The sequence below is a fragment of the Papio anubis genome, chromosome 10 (assembly GCF_008728515.1).
Source record: "Papio anubis isolate 15944 chromosome 10, Panubis1.0, whole genome shotgun sequence".
NCBI lineage: Eukaryota > Metazoa > Chordata > Mammalia > Primates > Cercopithecidae > Papio > Papio anubis.
In genome coordinates, this window is record NC_044985.1 from 98,924,949 (window position 1) to 98,945,517 (window position 20,569).

Sequence of the window (20,569 nt, forward strand, 5' to 3'; positions counted from 1 at the left end):
GTGGTACATATACACCATGGAATATTACATAGCCATGAAAAAGAATGAAATCATGTAATCATGTCGTTTGCAAAAACATGGATGGAGCTGAAGCCATGATCCTTAGCAAGTTAATGTAAGAACAGAAAACTAAATACTCTGTATTCTCACTTATAAGTGGGAGTTAAACATTGAGCACTTATGGACATATACATGGGAACAACAGACACTGCAGAGTACTAGAGGAGAGAGGGATGGAGGCATGGGTTGAAAAACCACCTATTTGGTACTATGCTCACCACTTGGATGCAATATACTCATCTAACAATCCTGCACACATACTCCCCATATCTAAAATAGAAATTGAAAAAAATAATTACAGCTAGCTGGAATGCATAATATGACATAGGAAGTAAAGAATGCAAGAGAAAGATAAATCAAAGACAGCTGAGTCTAAAACATGAAGGATGAAAAAGGGTCAAACACAAGAAATAAATATGTGTCGGATGGAGCGTGAGAAAGAAGTGGGAGTCTTTTGAGCAGAAGAAGCATATGTGTGAAGATCCACAGATGGGGAAGAGAGGGGGATATTCCAGGAACAGAAATAAGTCCAGAATGACTGGTACGTTAAGACTTAGGGAAAATATATCTGCCATATGGTTATCCAACCTCTATGTGAATGCTTCTAGTGATTAGAAGTTTACTATGAGACTGCTTCATCATTGGACAACTCATGTTGTCTGATATTTTTGCTTATATTAAGGTGAAATATTTCTTCCCGTAACTACTGCCTATTTGTCTAAGTTTGGCCTCCTCTTCCACATGAGAATTCTATGAGTATTTGAAGAAAGACAAAATCCCCTCTTTCCCTTGGCAATGTTAACAATTCTGTTAAGTACTGTTACAAAATATGTTCCCCAGGATGAATTCTTGTTGTCAAGTGGTCTTGTTATAATTAACGTTAGCATTCAATACAATACTCCAAATTATAATAGCTAATATATATTGACTGCTTAGATTGTGCAACATGCTCTGCTAAACACAACATGTATTATCACTTTTAACATAATAACCTCCTTTCCTCTTGCTGATGGGAAGACAGGATCTTAAAATGACTAAATGAGCTTTTCTTCTAGAAGCCACTAAGCAGTACAGCTGGTGTTTGAACCCAGGGAGTCTGGCTACACTAGCAGAGTTAATCACTAAATTATAGAGTTAACCCACTACAAAATGGATTACTGGCTGTCTTTGATTTGAATACTATACTTTTATTATTCTAGGAGAGCACGGAAAGTCATTTAAAGGACTCCTTGTAACCTAGAATTAGAACTTTTTATTGCAAACTTGAAAATAAAAATTGCTCAAACTTACATATATAAAGTACACTATCTCTTTTTTCCTTTTTCATTTCTTTCTTTTAGCATTGTCCTATAAGACAAGAATGACTGTTATTTGATGGTAACAAGAGGATTCCAAGGTTTACATTGCAAAGTAAGAGCTTGCTACCTAAGACCCAAAATAAACCTTAGTTCCCATGAACAAACTTAGTTTCCCAGTGAGGAAATAAAAATGGCTCAGAGTTCTCAATTAATTGGTCTTTCTGGGTGATATGATTTGACTGTGTCCCCACCCAAATCTCATGTTGAACTGTAGCTCCCATAATCCCCACATGTTGTGGGAGGAAGCCAGTGGGAGGTAATTGAATCATGGGGGCGGGTCTTTCCTGCGCTGTTCTCATGATAGTGAACAAGTCTCATGAGATCTGATGGTTTTATAAATGGGAGTTCCCCTGCACAAGCTCTTGCCTGCTGCCAAGTAAAATGTATCTTTGCTCCTTCTTTGCCTTCCACCATGAGTGTGAGGCCTCCTCAGCCATGTGAAACTGTGAGTCCATTAAACCTCTTTCTTTATAAATTACCCAGTTTAAGGTATGTCTTTATTAGCAGCATGAGAACACACTAATACACTGGTGTACCTCACTGCCATCTAAAGAAATGACTCATCTGAAGACTAGAATCAAGAAAGTTTTGTGAAATCCATACTTATAGATTTGAACTTTAAAGATTGGTAAATTTTTTATGGTGTTTACAGAAGCAATGGATTTTTATCAGACATTAACTCAATCAACTCTTCTATTGCTCCCATTTCTGAAACCTCTTCACCTCAGTTACTTTTTAATGATTGACTACATTCATAAAATTTGCATTCTACTATGTGCCAGACACCATAATCAATAGGTAGAACTAAAATTTTCGAGCAATTAAAAGGGATTAAGGGAGTAAATGATACCAATTCAGAAGAGATAAAAGGAACTGGAACACTGACCACATAGTTGAGTAAGTTGTGCAGGACCTAGTTTATTTCAATCTGATTTAGGATTATTTTGAAATTATAGTTTAATCCTAATTTGTTTTATTCTAAAAAATATTTTAATGCATAGACAAACTTGCTCTTAAATTTTGAAGCAAAGTTTTCTTCTTTCTGCAGTCACTGTGAAAGGTAGTAATATGAGCAAGGTGGGGATTGCAGGAGGGTATGTCAAGCTTGATCCAAAATGTAAGCCTTTAGCAAGTTGTGACAACGTCTGAGTGGAAAAGCTAGTTCTGTCACCAACTGAGCTACAGTGTGATCCACTACCGAAACAGTTACCACAGAAAATAAACAACTAAAGTTAATTTCCCGTGTTTAGGTCAGAAGGCTGGAATTAGATCCCACCTCTGTTGAAATCTGAAGTCACTCCTTGATATGCCTATTTAGGACCTATCTTCTTTTTTAAAAAATTGAGATTTGGGGCTACATGTGCTTGTTGGTTACATGGGTATTACATATGTAATGGTGAGGACTAGGCTTCTAGTGTGCCCATCACCAAAATATTGTACATTGTATCCAGTAGGTAATTTCTCACCCATCATCCCTTCCCCACTATGACATTCCCAGAGTCTATTTTCTCTGACTTTATGCCCATGTGTAGCATTTGTTTAGTTTCTACTTATAAGTGAGAACACATGATATGTGATTTTCTGCTTCTATGTTAGTTCACTTAGGATAATGGCCTCCAGCTCCATCCATGCTGTTGCAAAGGACATGATTTCATTCTTTTTTATGGCTGTGTAGTATTCGACGGTGCTTATATACCACATTTTCTTTTCTTTTCTTTTTCTCTTTTTTAAGATGGAATTTTGCTCTGTTGCCCAGGCTCGGGTGCAGTGATGCAATCTCAGTTCACTGTAACCTCCACCTCCTGGGTCCAGTGATTCACTGCCTCAGCCTCACGAGTAGCTGGGGTTATAGGTGTCTGCCACCACACCCAGCTAACTTTGTATTTTGAGTAGATATGGGGTTTCACCATGTTGGTCAGGCTGGTCTCAAACTCCTGACCTCAAGTGATCTGCCCGCCTCAGCCTCCCAAAGTGCTGGGATTACAGGTGTGAGCCACTGCACCTGGCCTGCCACATTTTCTTTATCCAATCAACTGTTGGTGGACGCTTAGATTGTTTCCATGACTTTACTATTATAAGTAGCATTGCAATAAACATACAAGTGCATGTGTCCTTTGGGTAGATACCCAGTAGTGAGATTGCTGATTCAAATGGTAGCTTTATTTTCAATTCCTTGAGATATTTCTATACTGTTTTCCGTAGTCTGAACTAATTTACATTTTCATCAACAGTGTATGAATGTTTTCTTTTCTCTGCATCCATGCCAACATCTGTTACTTTTTGGCTTTTCTGGTTTTCCCTTTTTTTCTTCTTTTTTTCCATAAGTTATTGGGGTACAGGTATTATTTGGTGACATAAGTTCTTTAGTGGTAATTTGTGTGATTTTAGGGCACCTAGCACCGAAGCAGTATACAATGCACCACATTCGTACTTTTCTATCCCTCGTCCCCCTCTCATTCTTCCCCCCAAGCCTCAAAAGTCCATTGTATCATTCTTATGCCTTTGTGTCCTCATAACTTAGCTCCCACATATTAGTGAGAACAAACAATGTTTGGTTTTCCATTCCTGAGTTACTTCACTTAGAATAATAGTCTCCAATCTTATCCAAGTCACTGCAAATGCTGTTCATTCATTCCTTTTTATGGCTGTGTAGTATTCCATCATATACACACACACACACACACACACACACACACACACACACACGTATATACACCACAGTTTCTTTATCCACTTGTCGATTGATGGGCATTTGGGTTGCTTCCACAATTTTGCAATTGTGAATTGTGCTTCTATAAACATGTGTGTGCAAGTACCTTTTCAAATAATGACTTATTTTCCTCTGGGTAGATATCCAGTAGTGGGATTGCTGGATCAAATGGTAGTTCTACTTTTAGTTCTTTAAGGAATTTCCACACTGTTTTCAATAGTGGCTGTACTAGTTTACATTCCTACCAGCAGTGTAGAAGTGTTCCCTGTTCACTTCATCCATGCCAATGTCTATTCTTTTTTGACTTTTTGATTATGGCCATTCTTGCAGGAGTGAAGCGGTATCACATTGTGGTTTTGATTTTCGTTTCCCTGACCATTAGTGATGCTGAGCATTTTTTCATATGTTTGTTGGCCATTTGTATATCTTCTTTTGAGAATTGTCTGTTCATGTCCTTAGCCCACTTTTTGATGGGATTGTTTTTTTCTTACTGATCTATTTGAGTTTTTTGTAGATTCTGGATATTAGTCCTTTGTCAGACGTATAGATTGTGAAGATTTTATGCCACTCTGGGTTGTCTATTTATTCTGCTGACTGTTCCTTGTGCCATGCAAAAGCTCTTTAGTTTAATAGGTTTCAGCTATTTATCTTTGTTTTTATTGCATTTGCTTTTAGGTTCTTGGTCATGAAATCCTTGCCTAAGCCAACATCTAGAAGGATTTTTCCAATGTTATCTTCTAGAATTTTTATACTTTCAGTTCTTAGGTTTAAGTCCTTAATCTATCTTGAGTTGATTTTTGTATAAAGTGAGATGAGGATCCAGTTTCATTCTCCTACATGTGGCTAGCCAATTATCCCAGCACCATTTGTTGAAAAGGGTGTCCTTTCCCCACTTTATGATTTTGTTTGCTTTGTGGAAAATCAGTTGGCTGTAAGTATTTGGGCTTATTTCTGGGTTCTGTATTCTGTTCCATTGGTCTATGTGCATATTTTTATACCAGTACCATGCTGTTTTGGTGACTATGGCCTTATAGTAGAGTTTGAAATCAGGTAGTGTGATGCCTCCAGAATTTGTTCTTTTTGCTTAGTCTTGCTTTGGCTATGTGGGCTTTTTGGTTCCATATGAATTTTAGAAACATTTTTTTCTAACTCTGTGAGGAATGATGGTGGTATTTTGATGGGGACTGCATTGAATGTGTAGATTGCTTTTGGCAGTATGGTCATTTTCACAATATTGATTCTACCCATCCATGAGCATGGGATGTGTTTCCATTTGTTTGCATTGTCTGTGATTTCTTTCAGCAGTGTTTCCTAGTTTTCCTTGCAGAGGGCTTTTGAGTCCTTTGTTAGGTATATTCCTACGTATTTTATTTTTTTACAGCTATTGTAAAAGGGGCTGAGTTCTTGATTTGGTTCTCTGTTTGGTCACTGTTGGTGTAGAGAAGAGCTACAATTTGTGTTCGTTAATCTTCTATCCGGAAATTTTGCTGAATTCTTTTATCAGTTCTGGGAGCTTTCTGGAGGAGTCCTTAGGGTTTTCAAGGTAAACAATCATATTGTCAGCAATCAGTGACAGTTTGAATTCCTCTGTACTGATTTGGATGGTGTTTATTTCTTACTCTTGTCTGATTGCTCTGGCTAGGACTTCCAGTACTACGTTGAAGAGAAGTGGTGAGAGTGGGCATCCTTGTCTTGTTACAGTTCTCAGAGGGAATGCTTTCAGCTTTTCCCCATTCAGTATTATGTTGGCTGTGGGTTTGTCATAGGTGGCTTTTATTACATTAAGCTATGTCCTTTGTACACCGATTTTGCCAAGAGTTTTCATCAAAAAGGAACACTGGATTTTGTCAAATGTTTTTTCTGCATCTATTAAGATGATCATGTGATTTTTGTTTTTAATTGTTTATGTGGTATATCACATTTATTGACTTGCATATGTTAAACCATCCCTGCATCCCTGGTATGAAACCCACCTGATCATGGTGGATTATCTTTTTGATATGTTGTTGGATTCGGTTAGTAAGTATTTTGTTAAGGATTTTAGCATCTATGTTCATCAAGGATATTGGTCTGTAGTTTTGTTTTTTGCTTATGTCCTTTCCTGGTTTTGGTATTAGGGTGATGCTGACTTCATAGAATGAATTAGGGGGTGGGGGTTCCTTCTTTCTCTATCTTGTGGAATAGTGTCAAAAGGATTGGTACCAATTCTTCTTTGAATTTGTGGTAGAATTCTGCTGTGAATCTGTTTGGTCCTGGGCTTTTTTTCTGTTGGTAATGTTTTAAATACCATTTCAATCTCCCTGCTTGTTATTGGTCTGTTCAGGCTATCTAATTCTTCCTGATTTAAGCTAGGAGGGTTGTATTTTTCTAGGAATTTCTCCATCTCTTCTAGGTTTTCTAGTTTATGTGCAGAAAGGTGTTCATAGTAGCCTTGAATGATCTTGTGCATTTCCATGGTGTCAGCTGTATTATCTCTTGTTTTGTTTCTTAGTGAAGCTACTTGAATTTTCTCTCTTCTTTTCTTGGTCAGTCTTGCCAGTGGTCTATTTTATTTATCTTTTCAAAGAACCAGCTTTTTGTCTCATTTATCTTTTGTAACTTTTTTTGTTTCAATATCATTTAGTTCTGCTCTGATCTTGGTTATTTCCTTTCTTCTGTTGGGTTTGGGTTTGGTTTGTTCTTCTTTCTCTAGTTCCTTGAGGTGTGACCTTAGAGTGTCAGTTTGTGCCCTTGGGGCTTATTGATGCAGGCATTTAGGGCTATGAACTTTCCTGTTAGCACTGCCTTTGCTGTATCCCAGAGGTTTTCATAGCTTGTGTCATTACTGTTGTTGAGTTCGAAGAATTTTGAAATTTCCATATTGATTTTGTTTTTGACCCAATGTTCATTCAGGAGCAAGTTATTTAAGTTCCATGTGTTTGCATGGTTGTGAAGGTTCCTTTTGGAGTTCATTTCCAGTTTAATTCCACTGTGGTCTGAGAAAGTGCTTGATATAGTTTCAATTTTCTTAAATTTACTGATGCTTGTTTTATGGCCTATCACATGGACTATCTTGAAGATAGTTCCATGCACTGTTGAACAGAATGTGTATTCAGTGGTTGTTGGATGAAATGTTCTGTATAGATCTGTCAAGTCTATTTGTTCCAAGGTATAGTTTAATCCAATGTTTCTTTGTTGACTTTCTGTCTTGATGATGTTTCTAATGCTGTCAGTGGAGTATTGAAGCCCCCCCACTATTACTAGGTTGCTGTCTATCTCATTTCTTAGGTCTATTAGTAATTGTTTTATAAATTTGGGAGCTCCAGTGTTAGGTGCTATATGTTTAGGAATGTGAGGCTTTCCTCTTGGACAAAGCCTTTTACCATTATATAATGTCCCTCTTTGTCTCTTCTAACTGCTGTTGCTTTAAACTTTGTTTTGTGTGATGCAAGAATAGCTACCCCTGCTTGCTTTTGGGGTCTATTTGCATGAAATGCCTTTTTCCCCCCTTTAAGTTTATGTGAGTCCTTTTGTGCTAGATGAGTCTCCTGAAGGCAGCAGATGGTTAGTGAGATGTTATCCATTCTGTGGTTCTGTATATTTTAAGTGGATCATTTAGCCCATTTACATTCAGTGTTGGTATTGAAATGTGAGGTAACATTAAATTCACCATGCTCTTTGTTTCCTGTGTACCTTATTTTGCTTTTGCTTTTTAACTTGTATTTTTGTTTTATAGGTCCTGTGTGATTTATTCTTTAAAGAGGTTCTGTTTTGATGTGGTTCCAGGATTTGTTTTAAGATTTAGAGCTCCTTTTGGCAGTTCTTGTAGTGGTGGTTTGGTAATGCCGAATTATCTCAGCATTTGTCTGAAAAGGACTGTATCTTTTCTCCATATACAAGGCTTAGTTTTGCTGGATACAAAATTCTTGAATGATAATTGCTTTATTTGAGGAGGCTAAAGATAGGGCCCCAATCCCTTCTAGCTTATAGGGTTTCTGCGGAGAAATCTGCTGTTAATCTGATAAATTTTCCTTTATAGGTTACCTGGTGCTTCTGCCTCACAGCTCTTAAGATTCTTTCCTTCATCTTAACTTTGGATAACCTGAGGACAGTGTGCCTAGGCAAAGATCTTTTTGCAATGAATTTCCTGGGTATTCTTTGTGCTTCTTGTATTTGGATGTCTAGGTCTCTAGCAAGGCCGGGGAAGTGTTCCTCGATTATTCCCGCAAATGTGTTTTCCAAGCTTTTAGAATTCTCTTCTTCCTTAGGAACACCAGTTATTCTTAGGTTTGATCATTTAACATAATTTTAGACTTCGTGGAAGTTTTGTTGATGTTTTCTTCTTCTTTTTCTTTGTCTTTGTTGGACTGAATTAATTCTAAGACCTTGTCTTTGAGCTCTGAATTTCTTTCTTCTACTTATTCAATTCTATTGCTGAGGCTTTCCAGAGCATTTTGCATTTCTAAAAGTTTGTCCAAAATTTCATAATTTTTTATTGTTTTTTTTTTTTCTTTAAGCTATCTATGTCCTTGAATATTTCTCCCTTCACTTCTTGTATCAGGTTTTGGATTCCCTTGCACTGGGCTTCGCCTTTCTCTGGTCCCTCCCTGATTAGCTTAATAACTAACCTCCTGAATTCTTTTTCAGGTAAATCAGAGATTTCTTCTTTTTTTGGATCCATTGCTGGTGAACTAGTGTGATTTTCTGTGGGTGCTGAAGAGCCTTCTTTGGTCATATTATCAGCACTGGTTTTCTGTTTCCTTCTCATTTGGGTAGGCTCGGTCAGAGGGAAGGTCTCTGTCTGAAGGCTGTTGTTCAGATTTTTTGTCCCATGGGGTGTTCCCTTGATGCAGTACTCTCCCCCCTTTTCCTGTGGATGTGGCTTCCTGTGAGCCAAGAGCAGTGATTGTTGTCTCTCTTCTGGGTCTAGCAACCCAGCTAGTCTACCTGGCTCTGGACTAGTACTGTGGGTTGTCTGCACAGAGTCCTGGGATGTGAACTGTCTATGGTCTCTCTGCTGTGGATACCAGTGCCTTCAGCTTCTCCTGTGGGGGTATGTAATCGGGAGAGGAGAGTCTCCCTTTCCACTTCCGCAATTAGGGCACTCACAGTTTTGGAGGGGTCTCTTGGATCCTTTAGGTGCAGTCCACTTCCTTCAGAAGGTCTGTGTCTGATCTCAGGTCTCAAGGTCATGTCCCTGGTGCTGCCTGATCTGTGTCCAGTGACAGCAGGAGTTGCCGCGGGCTCCACACTGACTTTTAAGTAATAGCCATTCTGACTGGTGTAAGGTGGCATCTCAGTGTGTTTAAATTTACATTTCTCTTATGATTCATGATATTGAGAATTTTTTCATGTGTTGGTTGACCACTTGTATTTCTTCTTTTGAGAAATATCTGCTCATATCCTTTGCCCAGTTTTTAATGGGGTTGTTCATTTTCTTTCTGTTGATTTGTTTGGGTTCTTTATAGATTCTAGATATTATTCATTTCAGAGGCATAATTGGTAAATAATTTCGCCCGTTCTGTAGGTTGTCTGTTTATCTTGTTGATTACCTGTTTATCTTGTTGATTATTCTGCAGAAACATTTTGGTTTGATTAAGTCACATTTGTCTAATTTTGCTTTGTTGCATTTGCTTTTGGGGTCTTCATTATAAATCCTTTGCCTAGGCTAATGTCCAGAAAAGTTTTTCCAGGCTTTCTTTTAAGATTCTTATAGTTTAAGTCCTATGTTTAGGTCTTTAATCCATCTTAATTTTTTTATGTGATGAGAAATAGGGATCCAGTTTCATTCTTCTGCATATGGCTAGCTAGTTACCAAGCACCATTTATTGAATAGGGTGTCCTTTCTGCATTGTTATTTTTGTTAGCCTTATTGAAGATCAGTCGGATGTAGGTATGTGGCTTTATTTTGGGGTTCTCTATTCTGTTCTATTGATCTGTATCTATTTTTGTATCAGTATCATGCTGTTTTAGTTACCACAGCCTTGTAGTATAATTTGAAGTCAGGTGACGTGATGTCTCCAGATTTGTCCTCTTCCTTAGGAGTACTTTGGCTATTCAGGTTTTCTCTTGGTTCTATGTACACTTTAGGATTTTTTTTTTTTAATTCTGTGAAAAATGTTAGTAATTTGTTAGGAATTACATTGAGTCTATAGATTGCTTTGGGAATGTGGTCATTTTAACAATATTGATTCTTCCAATTCATGAGCATGGAATGTTTTTTCATTTATTGGTGTTATCTACAATTTAAAGAAATTAAAGCATCACTGTTTTTTAGCTCTCCTTGTAGAGATCTTTCACCTCCTTGGTTAAATATATGTCTAGGTATTTTTTGTGCAGCTATTTTAAATGGCATTAAGTTCCTGATTTGGTTCTCAGATATATCAGTGTTGGTGTATTAAAAATGCTACTGATTTGTGTATGTTGATTTTGTATTCTGAGACTTTACTAAAGTCACTAATCAGGCCTAGAAATCTTCTGGAGGAGTCTTTAGGTTTTTTTAGGTATATGATCATGGCATATACCTGTGCATCTCAGTGAACAGAGATAAGTTGACCTCCTCTTTTCCAATTTGGATGCCTTTTATTTCTTTCTCTTGCCCGATAGCTCTAGCTAGGACTTTCAGTGCTATGTTGAATAGGAGTAGTGATACTGAACGTCCTTGTCTTGTTCCAGTTCTTAGGGGAAATGTTTCAACTTTTCCCCATTCAGCGTGATTTTGGCTGTGGGTTTATCATATATGGCTCTTATTATTTTGAGGTACATTTCATTTATGCCTAGTCTGCTGAGGGTTTTTTTTTTTAATCATGAAAGGATGTTGGATTTTTATGGAATGCTTTTTCTGCATCTATTGAGATGATCATATGGTCTTTGTGCTTGGTTTTGATTACGTGGTGGATCATGTTTATTGATTTGTGTATGTTGAGCCATCCTTGCTTCCCTGATCATGGTGAATTATTTTTTCATGTGCTGTTGTAGTTTACTAGTATTTTGTTGAGGATTTTTGCATCTATGTTCAGCAGAAATATTGGCCTGTATTTTTCTTTTTTGTTGTTGTTGTGTTCTTGCCTGATTTTGATAATCATGGTGACACTGGATTCATAGAATGAGATGGGAAGGGAGCCCTCCTCTTTGATTTCTTTTGGAATAGTTTCACCAACACTGGTACCACCTCTTCTTTGTACATCTGGTAAAATTTGGCCATGAATCCATCTTGTCCTGGGCTTTTTTTATTGGGAGATTTTTTTTTATTGTTATTGATTTAATTTCATTACTTGTTATTGGTCTGTTCAGGGTTTCTATTTCTTCCTGGTTCAATCTTGGGGGTTGTATGTTTCCAGGAATGTATTCATCTTCTTTAGGTTTTCTAGTTTGTGTGAATAGAGGTATTCATAGTAGTCTTTGATGATCTTTTCTATTTCTCTGGTAATGGTTGTGATGTCATCTTATCATTTCTAGTACTTATTTGAATCTTTCTGTTTTCCTTAGTCTAGCTGGTGGTCTGTCCATTTTGTTTAGCCTTTCAAAAGATCAGCTTTTCATTCATTGATCCTTTCTATCTTTTTTTTTTTTTTTTTTTTTGGCCTCAATCTCATTTATTTTTGCTGTGATCTGTGTTATTCTTTTCTTCTGATAGCTTTTATTTTATTTTGCTCTTGTTTTTCTGGTACCTTCAAGTATGATGTTAAATTGTTAATTTGGGATCTTTCTATCTTTTTGATGTAAGCATTTAATGCTATAAACTTTCCTCTTAGCACTGCTTTTGCTATATCCTTGGAGTTTTGGTATGCTGTGTCTTTATTTTTATTTGAGAGATTTTTTTTAAATTTCTGCCATTATTTTATTATTTACACAAAAGTTGTTCAGGAGAAAGTTGTTTAGTTTCCATGTACTTGTATAGTTTTGAAAATTTCTCCTTAGTATTGATTTCCAATCTTATTCCACTGTGGTCCAAGAAGATACTTGATATGATTTCAATTTGTTTTTTAATTTATTGAGACATCCCTTACAGACAAGCATACAGTTAATTTTGGGGAATGTTTCATGCACAGATGAGAAGAATGTATATTCTGCAATTGTTGGGTATAATGTTCTATAAATGTCTGTTAAGTCCTTTTGCTCTATAATCCAATGTAAGTCCAGAGTTTTCTTGTTGATTTTCTGCCTTGATTATCTGTCTAGTAATATCAGTGGGGTGTTGAAGTCCACCACTATTAGTGTATTGCTACTAATCTGTTTTCCTAGGTCTAGTAGTATTTATTTTACAAAGCTGGGTGCTTCAGTATTAGGTTCATATATACTCGGGATAGTTAAATCTTCTTGTTGTATTGAACCTTTTATCATTACACAATGTATTTGTCTTTTTTTTAACTGTTGTTGGTTTAATGTCTGTTTATCTGATATGAGAATGGCTATTCCTGTTTGCTTTTCTTTTCCATTTGTGTGATATATCTTTTTCTACCTTTTTACTTTGAGTCTGAATGCATCTTTAGTCAGTAGGTGAGTCTCTTGTAGACAGAAGATGGCTGTGTCTTTTTTGAAATCCTATTTGCCACTCTATATCTTTTAAGCAGGGCATTGAGGCATTTATGTTAAAAGTTAATGTTGATACATGAGATTTTGTTCTTGATGTAATGTTGTTAGCTAGTTCTTTTGAGGTTTCTATTGTGCAGTTGCTTTACAAGATCTGTGAACTTTGTACTTATGTATCTTTTTCTGTGTTGTCCTTTTGTTTCTATATTTAGAAATCCTTTGAAAATTTCTTGTAGGACCAGGCTAATGATGACAAATGCTCTTAGTGTTTTCTTGTCTGGGAAAGACTTTCTCCTTCATTTATGAAACTCAGTTTGGCAGGATATAAAATTTCAGCTGGCATTTTTTCTTCTTTAAGGAGGCTAAAAATAGATCCTCATCTTTTCTGTTATAGGTCTTCTGCTGAGAAGTCCACTGTTAGTCTAATCAGTTGTCCTTTGTAGGTGCTTTGACTCTTCTCTGTAACTGGCTTTAAATTTTTTTTTTTTTTTTTTTTTTTTAGTATGGACTTTGGATGGTCTGGTGACTATATGAGTTGGCAATGTTTGGCTTGCATAAACTCTCACAAGTATTCTCTAAATTTATCTGAATGTCTGGTAATATCTGGATGTCTACCACTCAAGCAAGATTAGGGAAATTTTCTTAAATTATTCTCTAAAATATGTTTTTCAAGTTGTTTACTTTTTCTCCTTCTCTATCAAGAATTCCAATAATGTGTAGGTTTGGTCACTTTACATAATCTCATATTTCTCATAGACTTTGTCATCTTAATGGAAGACAAAGTCTAATATTATCTAATCTTTCAGCCTGCAATCTCTTTGCTGTCCCAGGGCTCTTTCCTGTCATTAACTAGCATCTCATTAGGTAAGCCTTCCTATTGCTAACCATCTCTGCTGGAGTATTTCTTCATTATTTCATTATTTTTAAAGTTAAATTACAAGCCCAGCAGGTTAGCAACTACACCTGGTTGGCTTTCTCTATTACCTAATATTTCTGTTAGTACTTAGTGTATTTTTCTTTATTTTCCTTTAATATTCATTTTTTGGCAATACAATTGAGAATTTATATTACCACAAATATTAAATATCATCAATTTCTAAGGCCTCCTTACCAGATATGATCTGTTCTTTGGTGGGCTAATTGTTAAGTAGGGATCAGAGAATGTTAGGGAAAAACCTCAACTTGGGAGCAACAGAGAAGCATCAGGAAGTAATGGAAAGAATAAATTCATGCTTGGATAAATCTGCCTTTGAGCCTTAAACTGCTGTGTGACCTTGGACAAGTCCCTTGAGCATTCTAGGACCCTGTAAAATTAAGTCAGTTATATATGTCCCAATATTCCAGAATTCTGATATCTTACTTTACAAGGAAAAGAGAGAGACATTTACTCCAAGAATAATTTTGAGAGAAGTCACCACCAAAATTAAAGATTCCCTTTTTTTATAGCCAAACTAAATATTTAGCTTATGCTATTCTCATCTTGTTTCTCAGATTGTATAGCTGTTTGTAATTATCTTCTCATTTTCTATTTTAGCATATATATATACACATACACACACACACACACACACACACATATATATATATATATATATATATATATATATATAGAGAGAGAGAGAGAGAGAGAGAGAGAGAATCAAACTTTTTTGCCCAGGCTGGAGTACAGTGGCTCAATCTAGGCTCACTGTAGCCTTGACCTCCCAGCTCCCAGGCTCAGGTAATCCTCCCACCTCAGCCTCCCAAGTAGCTTGGAATACAGGCATGCACCACCATGCCCAGCTAATTTTTTGTATTTTTAAATAGAAACAGGGTTCACCATATTGCCCAAGCTGGTCTCGAACTCCTAGGCTCAAGACATCCACCTACCTTGGCCTCTCAAAGGATTATAGGCATAAGCCACTGCACCTGGCCAGCATATACTTTTTAAAAAAAATTTATTTATTTTTCTTTTTTGAGACAGAGTCTCACTCTGTTACCCAGGCTGGAGTGCAGTGGCATGACCTTGGTTCACTGCAACCTCCACCTCCCAGGTTCAAGTGATTCTCCTGCCTCAGCCTCCCAAGTAGCTGGGATTACAGGTGTGTGCCATCATGCCCAGCTAATTTTTGTATCTTTTTAGTAGAGTTTTGCCATATTGGCCAGGCTGGTCTTGAACTCCTAACCTTAAGTAATCCAGCTGCTTCGGCCTCCCAAAGTGCTGGGATTACAGGCATGAGACGCTGTGCCCAGCCCCAGCATATACTTTTATAATCAACACATTTCCTCAATAATCTCCAATCTACCTTAATATTTTTACTATATCTTTGTTTTTCTTTTCTTTTTTCATGTGTCATTTGTTTCTCTATTAATAGATCCTTAACTTCTTCCCTTTTGAATTGTTCTTCCCACCACCTTGCTTTGTGATGGAATTTCTAACAAAAATTAGGCACAGTTGTCATGGTGGTGATGCTTCCATTTTTTTTACCGTTAAGTAAGGACTATACATTTCCTGTGTCCATAGCTTAATTTCTGTTTTTCTGTGAGTAAAAGTATATTTTGAAAGTATAATTTTTAGAATGATTATGAGTATAGAAATATAAATGCTTGCGTTTTAAATTATTATTTGATGGATAACCAAGTCTAGTTCCTACAAAAACACGCTTCTCCTCAAATTCATATGTACCTTCATTTCACATTTTGTCTGTCTTCTAATTTGCCGTTATATAATTTTTTTCATTTTATCCCCCTTTAGATCTGTAATTCCAACTTTCCAACCTCTTATTCCTCTCTTCCTTTTTAAGCGTAATGCTATCACACATATCTCCTTCCCACATGTGTCTTCAAGTATTTTTCCCAATATGGAGAGACAGAGCTGACGCTAGGCGAAACTGTGAAGGAAATTTATCTTTCCTTGCCCTTTCACCCTCCACTTGCAATTGTCCTTCCTTTTCCTTTTGCATCACCATCTTCTACAGGTCTCTCTTTTCCCTCTGGTTGGTTATAATGGATTCAGGTTGGCCTTCTGTATTGTCCCAAATTTTGGACTTTTTCTGACCTCGTTCTACCGTGAAGACTTATCCGTCCTGGTTTACATTTGTTTAAGGTGCACTTAAGATCTGAATCATTGCCTGTCCCAAAATGAACTAACGGCTCATGTATTCTCCCTCCCTAGGAAAAATATAGTTACCAGAGTTTATTTAGGGGTTTTGACTAGATGGGAATAATGCAAGGTGTCATGCTTGAAAAACTTTTAATATATCTGACTTGCATCTCCCCTAAATATTTCACTATGTCCAGCAAACACTGACTAGAATGAAGAGAAACCCTAAAGGAGAAAATTGATATACCTACTACTTTCAAAATGAGGAAAAAGACTTGTCGTTAAAATTTCTAAAGATAAAATTTCTCAACGAAAAACAAACATATTCACCTGAGATTTGGGTGGATTTTTTTTCCTATAACTTTTTTTACACAAAATAGAGTTGTAAAAGAAACAGACCTCAGCATTCAGGTTACTGACAATAACACATACAGATTTTAGTTCCTCCGTGTTTTTGTTTTTAGCTATTGAATTTTTATCACTTACAAACTTTACTGTATGTGGATTTCTTCCTTTTACCCACAATATCTTCTCCTGAATTTCCTTTCATTATTAATCTGCATAAAATCTGACACACATTGCTTCAAATCCCTCACTAATCTATTTGCTAAGCGTGTCACCATTATAAAGCACTTTGAAATACATTAGCACATTTGGTACTTCCCCCAATATGAGTTAGATGTGGTAGGCTTCCTGGCACATGTAACTAATCATGTCACATCTAACTCATCATACCACATCATGGTGGGAAAACCAGTGCTTAGAGAAACTGTCTTCAGCTACTTAAGTTACATGAGGAGCAGTGGCAGAGGCCCCAACTCACATCCTCTGACCTCATCTACACACCCAGGATCCTTTCCCTGCTAATGCCACACAGAATCAACCACGTGATAATTATGGGGAGTTTTTCTTCTGTGTTTTTTTTCCAGTTAAAAAACAAATAAAAAATTGAATGAGTTTATAATTTTATATTCAAACCCCACACCCATGCAATCACATGCCTTAGGATTTTAAAACCCTACCCACAAAATTCAGAAGGGTAAGTGAACACCTACGTCCTCCTCTTACTAAACACATCAAAACACTAAAGTAAAGTGTCAGGCACACCAAGCAAGCCTAGAGTGAGATAAGGTGCATAGATAAAATGCTGGTTTCTGTGATGCATATTATTTGCATAATATGTACATTACTCATTCAAGACTGGGAATTACCACTTTAAAATAAAGTATATTGAATACCTTTTTGGATTTCCCTGATTTTCAAACATTCTTCTGAATATATAACAATTCCCAGAAACCAATTCCATTCTCAATCATCCTGGGAGCCATCTGATGAGGATCTAATAGCTAACTTTGTAATTAGAATGCAAACATTAATGTAAGAGTACAAAAAAGACGTTGCAATGAGCAAGAGAAGACAGATTGTAGTAGTAAAGCTAAGTGATGCAACGATATTCTTAAAACATGGCACATACACATACTTTTGTTTGGCATTCCCAGTAAATGATTTTTAGATACTAAAATTTCTCAGTAGCTTTTCTATACGAATAGCCTTCAAACTATTTCTGTTCTGTATTTTACCTTTCAATCAAACTTTCTATGGTTTTTGGTTTTCCAATATATTTCTTCCCATTTATTGTACATTTCAAATAATACTCTTCTTTCCTCTATCCCATTTTTAACTAAATTTGTTAAGAAAAATTCTGGAAGCCTTTTGGCTTGAACCCAGAATTCAGTGTTCCAGTTCAGCCAGTAACAAGTCATGTTCTTTTTTTCACCCAGGGCATGTCCTGATTTACTCTTTTAATTTACTGAAATCAAAAGCCTGCTTTTTGGGACATGTTAAGACTAGCTCCATTAGCTATAAGACAGATAGGGGGATGAATTCTAAATATATTACTTCCTGCTTTGGAAAATGCCTTTAAACTCGTCTGTTTTTACTTCTCATTAACATCACCTTTTAGGATTACCTGGCGTATTGCCCCATGACCCACACTTCCACACTTTTTTTTTTAACTCACCGGCTGCCTTTTTACACCTAGCCAATTTTTCCAGACAAGGATCCGAAGCTGATGAAACTGGGAAGCCATCCTTCAAACACCCCAAATGAGAGATCTCCTCTTCTTTTCTCCACTCCACAAATGAAGAATTGATGCCCCGTCCAACTTGCTGTATATCAGTATATCAGTACCCCTTTCACGGCATAGCTTCCTTGAGGGCTGGGGTAAGAAACCCACGGTTCTTCTGTTTCTGCTGGATTTTTCCCTGTGGTTAATCCTTAACCAAGAGGCACTTCTCAATCAACGCTTCTTCCAAAAGAAGGACCCAGATCAGTATCTTTGGGTGGCTTATGCTTATTTTAAAATAATATCCAGGTGCTGCTTGTTGCACGAAGTCCAGACTCAAGAGAGAATGAGGATCATTCAGATAATGCCTAAGAGAAAAAAAAAAAAAAGCGGCAGCTGAACCCACACCTCCTACTCTCCATGAAATTAATTGCCTATCCACACCTTAAAGAGCATGTCACCTGCACTGGATGCGTCACAGGAATTAGGGGGTGGGACCCTTGCCAGGCCAGTAGGACTTGTCCTACATTCTCTTGTCTTCTTTCCTGCACACAGTGTCTGCTCTAGCCGAGGCAGGGCACAGAGAGCATTTCAGAGACAATGGGCCCAGTGGCTCCTTAATATTAAAGTGTCATTAAAATGATTTAAATCAATAAGGCCATAGCTTAGCTGCAAAGCTCTGAGCCTCAGCCCATCATTAGATATACTAGGGAAAGTATCCGTCTTTAACCTAAAGTTGAATGTTTCGATTTTGGGGGAATGACTATGTTGACCAGGTCCCACCTTTCATCACAGTGTACTCAGTTAAGCACAGTGCAGAAAAGGAAAGGTAGGCTGTAGGGGACATAAATGACAAACTGGAGTCCCTCAATTCGCGAGTGGAGATTCATATGTCTATTACAGGCAAGCCACATTGTTTCAGGCTCTTATAGTGAAAGGGGACGCAGGGTGATCCAAGATATTTCTATGTCCTCTTTCCATGATACATTCCTCCCTCTCTAAGACCCTGCCTTTCAAAGTTATCCCCAAGTTGACATCTTCAATGAAACCTTTTTGGATATACCCCATAGAATAGATTCTCTTGCCTTTGAGTCTAGCATCATTCTTTGTTGCACTCTCTCAAGGAACTTAAACTTTTTGCATTATTTTTATTTGTGTATGTCTTATTTTTCCTACAAGATAAGTTATTTGAGGACACGGACTATATCACAGTACTTTATATATCATTAGTGTTCAATACTTGCTACTGAATGTAATTGACTAAAATACTGGAGCCAAGGCTAGTAGGGTGAAGCTCCCCTTTGATCCTCACACCTATCCTGACTAATCCAGACTCTACTTGCAAAATCCGTTAAAGCATTAAGAGTTGGCCCTTCAGCAGGTGCGGTGGCTCACGCCTGTAATCCCAGCACTTTGGGAGGTCGAGACGGGCTGATCAGTTGAGGTCAGGAGTTCAAGGCCAGCCTCACGAACATGGTGAAACCCTGTCTCTACTAAAAACACAAAAATTAGCCAGGCGTGGTGGTGGGCACCTGTTATCCCAGCTACTTGGGAGGCTGAGGAGGGAGAATCACTTGAAACCGGGAGGCAGAGGTTGCAGTGAGCTGAGATGGTGTCACTGCACTCCAGCCTGGGCAAAAGAGCGAGACACCATCCGAAAAAAAAAAAAAAAAAAAAAAAAGGAATCTAACACAGGTCCTGCCTCATAGTAAGTGGTCAATTAATTCTTATTAAATAATTGGGTAGCAATGTTTCCTAAGGACTTATTGAATCATCCTAGGAGACCTATTATATAGAAACTGCCATTATTCCCCTTTTCAGTGGAGGAAAGTGATATTTAGAAGTGCCATAACTTGCCGGAGTTCACCTAGTTAGCAGTGAGGACAGTGGGAACAGCATAGAAGGAACTCGAACCTCGTTTCTGTACTTTTAGTCTCTATGCTCTGTTGTCTCCAGTCCCATGTATTACACTTCACAGAAAGAGCTGAGAAACAAATGAACATCAGGGATTTTCCCTGTTTCTCTAGGGGGGCCTATAAATCACTTGTAGAGATTTTTTTGGAAGTACACGCATGAAAAATTATTGCCAAAATGAGTGCACAAAGAGTAGTTGCTCCAGGAATTCAGGAAAAGGAAGGATGCTCTTTTAGGCTTCTTGATAGAGCCTCACGGCACTTCCCAGCCTGGCTCTTGCCAGCTTCATCAGTTGTCTCTCCACCTTCAGCCATCCCTCCTGCCATCTGCTAGAATACTTTAGATGAGGACTGTTCACTTTCAGGCTTTGGTCATGCTGTTCCCTCTGCCCAAAATGAAATTGTGCTCATTCTCAAACGACTGACTCAAGTGTTGCTTCCCCTCTGAAGCCTTTTCCAGCACTTCCACCCACCACACCCCCACTCCTGGCTGAATTAATCACCCCTTCATCTGTTTTCCCATAAAGCTTTGTTGGCACAGATAGTCAACTCCCTTATTACCTTCTATTATAGTCAGTCTGTCTCTCTGTCCATACTCTGAGCCCCTTGAGTACAGGGACCATGTCTCATGGAACACCACGATTTCGAGATAAATTCTATATTCCTGAATGGTGAGAATTCTGACCCAGCTAAATCTAAGAGCTGGTCTGAAGATAAAGTAGAAGATAAAGTTGGAGAGTTAGGGACCTAAAACTAAGGAGGAGAAGATGTCATATTGTGGATTTAGAATGAAACGTTCCTGGAAACTCTTCTTAAGAGAGAGAGTATGATAAAGCCGATGCTGTGGGATGATGAAAATGTTAGTAGAAT

At 37.5% G+C, this 20,569-nt stretch overlaps 1 protein-coding gene across 1 annotated transcript in view; it reads right to left on the reverse strand.

Moving 5' to 3' along the window:
• ABCA12 (ATP binding cassette subfamily A member 12) overlaps positions 1 to 20,569 on the reverse strand; it is a 307,782-nt gene that overhangs the window by 193,894 nt on the left and 93,319 nt on the right. Inside the window, exon 2 of the mRNA XM_021923961.2 lies at positions 17,742 to 18,154. Coding sequence (XP_021779653.2) covers positions 17,742 to 17,810 — 69 coding nt within the window. The 5' untranslated portion in view covers positions 17,811 to 18,154. The remainder of the gene's footprint in view (positions 1 to 17,741; positions 18,155 to 20,569) is intronic.